The following is a 7979-nucleotide window of genomic DNA, read 5'->3' as shown; positions in this document are numbered from 1 at the left end:
GGGAGGTCATCAAACCCTGAACTGCTACATTTCTCTTCCCTTTAAAAATTACTTTTCTTTTTTTTTTTTTTAATTTGCTCATTGTGCAGATGGGATATTGCTCACTCACATTGGATAAGGCTAAACATCCACTGGTTTCTTCCCACCACATCCTTCTGGACTCAGCAGACAGCCCTTTTGCAACCATCCTCATCCCTGCTGTGGTTCCTGAGGAGCACAGGGCAGGCAGAAGGGAGATACCGAGCCTGGGTGGGTGTTTGCCAGCTTGCCCATTACTGGCATCAAGTGGGCTGGGTGGGCAACACAAATTTGATTCCTGCAGACCTTAAACACCTCCTCCCAGAATGGCCCAGCCAGACTGCCAACAGGGATAATCCTGCACAGGTCACACCTGTGTCACCTCAGTGCGTGTGGCCAAGGCACACTGACTGCTGTGCCAGGCTGGGAAATGGGACTCCACAGAAAGCCTCAGCCAGTCCCTGGGAAATCTCCCACTTCTGTGTTTGCACCGCCAGGAGCCGGCAGCAGACCACATCCAACCCCTGCAATTACCTGGAAATTGTCAGGAAAAGGCACCGACTCCTGGAGCACAAGTGTCCTCGGCAAGGCAGCCAAAGGCTTCACGCTGCCACAGCCCAGCCTTAACTCCCCACTCCAAAAAGCCCAATTTTTACCCAAATCCAGGCGGAAAGAGCTGCCACAGCCAGGGAGGGGGAGCACATTCATCCTTTTATTGCTGCCACCGGGAGGGGCTGTCACTGTGTGCGGGAACAGCGCAGGCACCCGAAAGGGAAGGAAGCAGAGGGTGCTGAGGGGAAAGCAGGGAAAGGCTCCTGCTCAGCCAACACCCAGGAGCAGAGAAGGGCCGGCGTTGTGCCACTCAGCCCAGCGTGTCTCGGGGCAGGGGGGCTGTGTCATTCCTGTCCCACGAGGGATTCATAACCATGGATTCCTGGGATGTGGCCAGTGGGAAGGACGGGGCGCAGGTCTCCGAGGGGAGGTGCCTCCCGCCGCAGCCGTGGCAGCGCTTTCTTGATGCCATTCCTGGAGAGTTTGTGGAGGGAAAGAAAGGAAACCAGGAGAGTCAGGGGAAAGGGAAGGTCCTGCAAAGGTGCTGGGTATGTGTTTTCCAGCCTCTGGGCATCGCCTACCTCTGCATCAGCTTGTGGATGAGCAGCCGGATCCAGGGCGCCTCGGGAGTCACGCACACCTGCCTGTTCTTCTTCAGGGTGAGGCTGCAAGGCCATGAGTCCCTCGCCCCATGCATGTCCCTTCCCCAAAGCTTTTCTAACCCACAGAGAAAACGCCCCTGCTCCCTCAGCATGAACATTTTGGGGCCCTGACCTGATGACCCTGAGCCACGCAGGGAGGGACACCCTTGAAATTGGGACCAAGAGTCACCCCGACATTTATGGGCTTCCCCCCTCCACATGCTTCTGCACCAGGACACAAAGGAGCAATTGGCAGGGATTGGTTCCCAGGCTTTGCACTTACATGACCTCCTTCCTCCTGCAGTGAATGCCCGGCGGGGTAACATGGATGGTGAGGATCAGCCCCAGGTTGATGACGTGGGCGGTGGATTTGATGCATTTGCACCTCATGTTGGTCAGCAGGCTCTCCAGCGACAGACCTGTGCTCCAGGGCAGCCCACACCAGCTCTCGGGGCCCCGAGGGGGAGGCACATCCCATCCCATCCCATGGATCCCATCCCATGGATCCCATCCCATCCCATCCCATCCACCCAGCAGGGCTAATCCCTCCCAGCACAGCCTCAAAGCTTCTTGTCCTGTATATGGAAGGGGTTTAGCTGCAGGGTTGCAAAATTTAGCCAGCATTTTATGAAATAAACCCACTGCCCACCCACCGAGCACTCGAATTTCGTGGGGGTCTGAAAGAGAAGCAGTTTACACCCAAGAGGCAAACCCCCCTCTCCACCCCCAGTACCCCCCTCCAGCTTAGCCACAGGATTTAAAAGACAATCTCAAAGACAAGCAAGAACCAGAACTGAAAGCTTAGTAGATGAAACCCATGCTCAGCCCCATCTGGGACACCCAGTGCCCCTGTCCAGGCCATGGATGGACAGACACCCGAAGGGACTCACCACCCCCTGGCACCAGGCTGCTCAGGAGCAGGGCCAGCGCCAGGGCCCGCAGCAGCAGCCGCATCCTCACTGCCCTCCCCAGCTGTGCCAGGGCCGCTTTATAGCCAGCCCCTCGCGCCAGGGGGATTTCACAACCCCCTCTGGGACTGGGAAGGCCAGAGGAGGGGGAGGACAAAGGGTCAGCTCCACTTCCGTGCCCTCGCTACCCCCTGCCACACGCGGCCTGTTCCTGCCCCTTCACCACAAAAGCAGAAAATTCCGCGCCCACCTCCTCAAACCTGGTTTTGCCCAAAGGCTGCTGCCCCCCATGCCTCCCACCCCGAGCACCCCGACCCCTGGCACGCCACGTGAAGGGAGGCAAGGGACAGGGACAGCGGGCTGCCACCTTTATTGGGCCTGCTGGGTCACGCCCAAAAGGGACTCGCAGCACATGGCTATGGGATTGGAGAGGCTGGAAGCAGGGATGGGCATTTTAAGGGTTTAAAGGCATTAAAAGGGGCTCAGGCAGCAGCATGCTTCCCCCTGGACTGGGGTAAGGCAACAGCAGGATGGGGAAGGGAGGCAGTTTTGGGCCCAGCACATCCGGCCGTGCTTGTCGTGGCAGCTTCCTCAGCGGGGAGCCTTCTTCTTCCTCCTGCCAAAAGCAGAAGGGGAGCAACATGTGAAGACAGGCTCCCACGGGATGCCCCTGGTGCTCAGGGGGAAAGGGGAGCTTACAGGTGAGGGAGGTCCTGCAAGAGTTTCCTCATCCACGGCGTGTCAGGATCCACGCAGACCCTCTTCAGGCTCTTGAGCGTAATCCTAGAAAACACACGGCCTTTCAGACACGACACCTCCCCTCCTGCAGACAGCCGAGCCTCCCGCCGCTGTCGCAAGGACAATGAGCACCGAACCCCAGCAGGGCCGGGAGGGCAGGGCAGAGGGCACCCAGCCCTGGCAGCACTTACACCACCTCGGGGCGCCGGCAGCTGCTCCCCACGGGCCACACCTCGACGCTGCTGTACATCTCGGGAGGGATGAAGGCTCGCGTGCTCTTGAGGCAGCGGCAGCTCCGGTTGCCGTTGGCTTCCAGGATTGCTGGGGGGGCACACGGCCACGGCTCACACAAAACCCCAAAAGCCTCCCCGGGCAATGCATCTCCTGCATCACCCAGCCCAAAGCCGGGCAGTCCCCGCAGGGCAGGGCAGGCTCACCCGTGTCCCCAGGGCGGTGGGACAGCAGCAGCACGGCCAGCAGCAGGGCTGCCCGCACAGCCATGCCGGCCCCAGCCCGGGCCCCGCGGCATCCCTCTATTTGAGTGGGGAAAAGGGGAAGTAAAGGGGCACGGGAGCTCACTGAGTGTGCAAATGCCGATAAAAATGGCTAGGGGCTTGGCAGGGGGCCCGGCTTCCCGAAACCGGCTCTGCTTTCCCCTTCCTTTCTTGGTTGTTTCCTCCAACTTTGTTCTTAGCACACACAGCCCCACCAGCCTGGAGGCTTTCTGGGGTGCTTTTCTGTCCTGCACAATCAGGTGTTACTCATTTCTCCTACAGCCACCTTGTCCCCTGCAAGGCACAACCCAGCAGTGCCCTGGTGACATTTGCTTTTGATTTTTTTTACCCCAAAACTCTGCCAGGACACTCACTCCCATTCCTGACATATTTCCTTACTGGCCTGGACTGGTTTTTAAAACAGCCACCTACAAATCCCAGCTCCATCACTTGGATGTGGAGCACTTCGGCTGGAGCGTCCCATCACCCTACCACCAACATTGTGCCCTCAAATCACCACCAGGGGAGATAACAGGTTATGATGGGAGGGACCCCTGACAAGAGGGGATAGCTTCATAATGCCAGAGGACAGGGTTAGATGGGATAGTCGGGGGAAATCCTTCCCTGTGAGGTGGGCAGGCCCTGGCACAGGGTGCCCAGACAAGCTGTGGCTGCCCCTGGATCCCTGGAAGTGTCTAACACCAGGCTGGACAGGGCCTGAAACAACCTGTGACAGTGGAAGGTGTCCTTGTCCATGGCAGGAGGTGGGACTGGATGGGCTTTGAGGTTACTTCTAATCCAAGCTGTCCTATGATTCTATGTCATACACGGCTTCAAAGCTAGGAGATCCAGAGAAAATACAACAGAAAGAAAAATCCTGCATTTTATTGGACTTGAGCTTCCGGAACAGGACATGCCACGCTGTGCCACACAAGCCTCAGACACACACTCTGTTGCCGAGCACTACACATGGAAAAAGTCACAAAGTCATTCCTAAAGAAGCAGGAGCAGCCCCTGGCAGGGAACAGTTTCACAGTCCACAGGCAACTAAATAAATGAAGGATTCACATTCACGCTGAGCCAGGGACCGAGAGCAGGGGAGAACTTCCCCCCAAACCTGCCACGGGGCTGGGGCCAGCAGTGAGGCACCCTCCCCACAGCCACTGCCACCAGAGCCACATGTGGGGCTTTTGGGAAGGGGAGGAAGACAGGGCAAAGTGAGGAGCAGTCAGGCCTGCACACCTGGGCATCATCTGCCAACCTGCCTCGGGGCTCTGGGCACCAACTTCCTTAGCAGGAAACCTTTTATTTCTTCCTGTGAAAAGCAGAAAGAGGAGAAAGGTGTGAGCACAGAGAAAATGGGGTCTGGGAGAGGAAGCTCCTGCCCCAGCCGAGGGAAGTCGCAGCCAGGATGGCCACAAACCCAGCACAGGCACCACAGAGCAGGGCAGCTTTCCTGGCATCATCACACTGCTGCACCAGCCACCAGCCAACCCTGCTCCTGCCACTGCTCCCCTCGTGCTGCTCCCCCTAATCTAAATGCAGCACTTGCAGCGTGTAAGCCAGGGGTAGCATGACCCACAGATGGGTTGTGTGGGGCTGAACACTGCTTTGCACAGCAAAGTGTTGCCCCTCATTGCTTTGGAAGAGGGTCCTTTGGACAGCAGCAGCTCTCCCAGAGCTCCTGGGCCCACGAGAGCCTCCCAGAACCGTGGGTGTACTGGGATGCTGTCCAGGGACACCTGGGCCAAAGGAGTTTCCACCCAACAACTTACGTGCTGGCAATGCGCTTCAGCAGCTTCTTCACCCAGGGGGCTTCGGGATTCACACACACCTTCCCTGAGGTTCTTAACTTAATGCTGAAATGCAAGGAGAGTTCCTGAGCATTCCTGTCCCCTCCAAAGGCAGGCATTCAAGCAGCCAGAGCTGATGGGGAAGAGTCACATTTTGCTCACAGTACCAACAATTGTAGAAAGCTGCCAGAGACAGAGAAAGCCACAGCATGGCTGGGAACAAGCAAGACGCAACACATTCCTACGTGGAGCGGACACTTGAAGCCCAGAACATTGCTAAAAGTATTTTTTCTGGAGATTTACAAATGTATCAACACTAAGCAGCTAGAAAAACCTGGGAAAACTTGTTAGGGCTCATGGTGCCTCAGTGTCGGAGGAAGTGCTTCCTCCAGGCTGCAAACAGCCCTGCTGCAGCTCGAGGAATCTCCCTGCTGGAGAGATTCCTTTAGGCCCTGGGGATGCGCATTTCTGCCCCTGACGTTTTCCAGCCAGGAAGCAGGTGGCGCTTTTGGAAAGGTTCAGATTCCAGAAGCGGGATGGTGGCAGCAGGGGAGCCCCCGGCACTTACATGATCTCCGTGCGCCTGCAGCTGCTGCCCACGGGCCTTATCTCAATGCTCTCGTATTTCTTGGGACTGATGTATTCCGAGGTTGTCTTGGCACACCGACAGCTCAGGTTCCCGTTCACCTCCAGGATGGCTGAGAGACAGAGAAGGTGGCAGCTACAGGCGCAGACAGGCCGGCAGGGAGCACAGTGAGCGGCTGCCCCCTGCCCCTGCTCGGTTCCCTGCTCCCAAAAGCTGAACCAGAGCCCTGCAAAGCACGCTGGTGCTTTTCCCCTGGCAAACAACAACAACAAGGCCAGCCCTCACCGAGCAGGCAGGAGGATGCCCAGCTCCCAGTGGCTCTGGGTACAGGATGATGCAGCAAAGGCTCCGGGCTCACCTGCGTGGGCAGGGTGGGACAGCAGCAGCAGCAGCAGCCAGGGGAGCAGGGGCGCTCCCATCCTCAGCGAAGGCGCAGCCCCACAGACAGGAGGGGAGCACAAACAGCCCTATTTATCGCACAAACAGCCCTATTTATCAGGGAGGGTCCCGCCCCGACACGGGTGCAGAGCTCACAGCTCGGCAGTCACGCCCGGCCGGCACAGACACACAGCTCATCTCTCACACGCTCCCCACAGACAGCCCAGAAGCTCGGTGATCAATATTTGTAACTAAAACCAGCCATTGGGACGCAGTGCAACGTTTGGATTCCCCACACATCACCCTTCACTCCCTTGAGCATTTACCCCTCAGCCACAAAAAAAAGCCCAGAATGAAAGCAGAGCCCAAGCCCCTGACTAAGCAGGGGGGATTTTAGCATACTCAGACATTTACATATTTCTTTCTTGGGGCTATATTTTCCCCACGCTATTTTTGCCGCCTCTCTCATCAGCAAAAACGCCTCACGCCGTGCCAAGGAAAAACAATCGTGATCTCCCTGCTCTATGCTTGCACTCAAATCCTTCAAATTTTCGAGTAACTCACCCAGGATGGCCACAGGAGCACCCTGTGCCCTCAGGTGTTGGTGGGATGGGGGCTTTGCCCTAAATAAATTCACTGAAGTCACCAGCCGGGAAGCAAAAGGGGAAGGGGATATGCGGCGAGGCAAGGAGAAAGGAAGAGGCCACAAGAAAAGAGATGTGGTTGTGTGATAATGTTGTAATTTGGAACTTTCAAATCACATCAGCATTTTATATAGCTGTTACCAAAACAGTAAATATATTTTTTTAAAGTCTTTCATTCAAGCTACACATCTCTCTTTGAAAATCTTGGGTTTTTCCTCTGAGATAGGTCCAAAAGTTTTGTGAAGTGCAAGAGATGAGTGGGGAGTTTAATTCCCTGTACACCAGGGTCACAGAGAGGCCAGGGACAATTTCCACGAGCTATTCCCAAAATCCTGCAGAAAGAATGGGTGCCTTGCTGTCACAGCAGTGGAAGAGGAGATGACCTTAAAACTGGGTTTTCTTTAACACTTCCAGAGTTCTCAATTTCCTTGCAGAGAAATTATTAGAAGGAACACAACCAAGGGCTGGTTTTGCTGGGTTGTGGCAGGAGTTTCTTAGAAAAAATGGTGGGAAAGGCAGCAACTTAGCAGAGAGATGACTGGTCACCTATGCAAACTGCTATGAAGGCATAAAAGACATCTGAAAACCTTTCTGAAGTTCCTACCTATAAAATGGTCCTGCTTTTTAGAACTGGGAAAAAACAAGAGAAGTGAAAGCAACTTTCCCCAGAAAAGATGGAGCTGGACCATTCAGCTGCTGCACTTCCAGCACTGGAGGAATCCAGCAGCATTCGTGGCAGTGCTTAATGAAATTGGAACAAGAAGAAAATGATCCTTGGACACATGCAACAGACAGAGCAAGATGAGCCAGATCCTGTCCCTGATTTGTGGCCACAGGGCAGGTGTCCACCTCGTGCCCGCCCTGGAAAGAAGCAGGAGCTCCAGAAGCATCAGCTGGATGGATTTTGGGAGGCTGTGTGAATGGCCAGGGTAGCAGACACGGGGCTGTGCTGGATTAGAAAGATGTAAGTGATGAGCACTGGGCTGGTTTCTCAGAAGGAAACGCCACAGCCATGGTGGCGGCAGATATTTCTGCACAAGTGGTAATTCTGCAAAGGGAGAAGCAGGGGGAGGATGTGAGCCACGTCTGCATTTACGCTGACTGCTTCCTGGATGCCAGGAATCCAGAAGAGTGGCCCTCAAGTAGGGATGTGTGGCATCATCCAGGCCAGCCTCAACTGAAACACATCCAAAGCACCCTCACAGCTTCTCTGTTTTCTGCAGCAGC

At 55.7% G+C, this 7979-nt stretch overlaps 3 protein-coding genes across 3 annotated transcripts; all 3 read right to left on the bottom strand.

The window, feature by feature from the left end:
- Positions 1-716: 716 nt before the first annotated feature.
- Positions 717-2165, bottom strand: LOC135447231 (interleukin-8-like). The gene is given in 5 exon segments (XM_064712145.1): positions 717-998; positions 1000-1044; positions 1152-1235; positions 1495-1630; positions 2102-2165. Coding segments are annotated over 5 exon segments (447 nt in total). The 3' UTR covers positions 717-880.
- Positions 2166-2470: 305 nt separating this feature from the next.
- On the bottom strand, positions 2471-4651 carry LOC135447229 (C-X-C motif chemokine 5-like). Its single transcript, XM_064712143.1, has 5 exons — positions 4594-4651; positions 3295-3390; positions 3049-3178; positions 2819-2902; positions 2471-2735 (listed from the first exon to the last, which is right to left on the bottom strand). The coding sequence occupies exons 2-5, from the start codon at positions 3356-3358 to the stop codon at positions 2711-2713; spliced, it is 303 nt and encodes a 100-aa protein (XP_064568213.1). The 5' UTR covers positions 3359-3390; positions 4594-4651; the 3' UTR covers positions 2471-2710.
- On the bottom strand, positions 2471-6164 carry LOC135447230 (interleukin-8-like). Its single transcript, XM_064712144.1, has 7 exons — positions 6089-6164; positions 5713-5842; positions 5127-5210; positions 4594-4666; positions 3054-3178; positions 2819-2902; positions 2471-2735 (listed from the first exon to the last, which is right to left on the bottom strand). Exons 1-4 carry the CDS (start codon positions 6147-6149, stop codon positions 4657-4659), a joined length of 285 nt encoding a protein of 94 aa, XP_064568214.1. The 5' UTR covers positions 6150-6164; the 3' UTR covers positions 2471-2735; positions 2819-2902; positions 3054-3178; positions 4594-4656.
- Positions 6165-7979: the final 1815 nt, after the last annotated feature.

The sequence above is a fragment of the Zonotrichia leucophrys genome, chromosome 4 (assembly GCF_028769735.1).
Source record: "Zonotrichia leucophrys gambelii isolate GWCS_2022_RI chromosome 4, RI_Zleu_2.0, whole genome shotgun sequence".
NCBI classification, from domain to species: Eukaryota; Metazoa; Chordata; class Aves; order Passeriformes; family Passerellidae; genus Zonotrichia; species Zonotrichia leucophrys.
Note: the sequence above shows the minus strand (reverse complement) of the source record. Positions and strands in the feature narration are given on the sequence as shown.

Bases quoted from the DNA above. Each gene is read 5' to 3' on its own strand.
- LOC135447230 (XM_064712144.1), bottom strand. From the start codon at position 6,149: ATGGGAGCGCCCCTGCTCCCCTGGCTGCTGCTGCTGCTGCTGTCCCAC. The intron at 5,843-6,088 runs GTGAGCCCGGAG...TCTGTCTCTCAG, and splicing joins GTCCCACCCTGCCCACGCAG to CCATCCTGGAGGTGAACGGG. The intron at 5,211-5,712 runs GTAAGTGCCGGG...CTTGCATTTCAG, and splicing joins TGCAGGCGCACGGAGATCAT to CATTAAGTTAAGAACCTCAG.
- LOC135447229 (XM_064712143.1), bottom strand. From the start codon at position 3,358: ATGGCTGTGCGGGCAGCCCTGCTGCTGGCCGTGCTGCTGCTGTCCCAC. The intron at 3,179-3,294 runs GTGAGCCTGCCC...GTGCCCCCCCAG, and splicing joins CCACCGCCCTGGGGACACGG to CAATCCTGGAAGCCAACGGC. The intron at 2,736-2,818 runs GTAAGCTCCCCT...TGCTTTTGGCAG, and splicing joins TTGCAGGACCTCCCTCACCT to GAGGAAGAAGAAGGCTCCCC.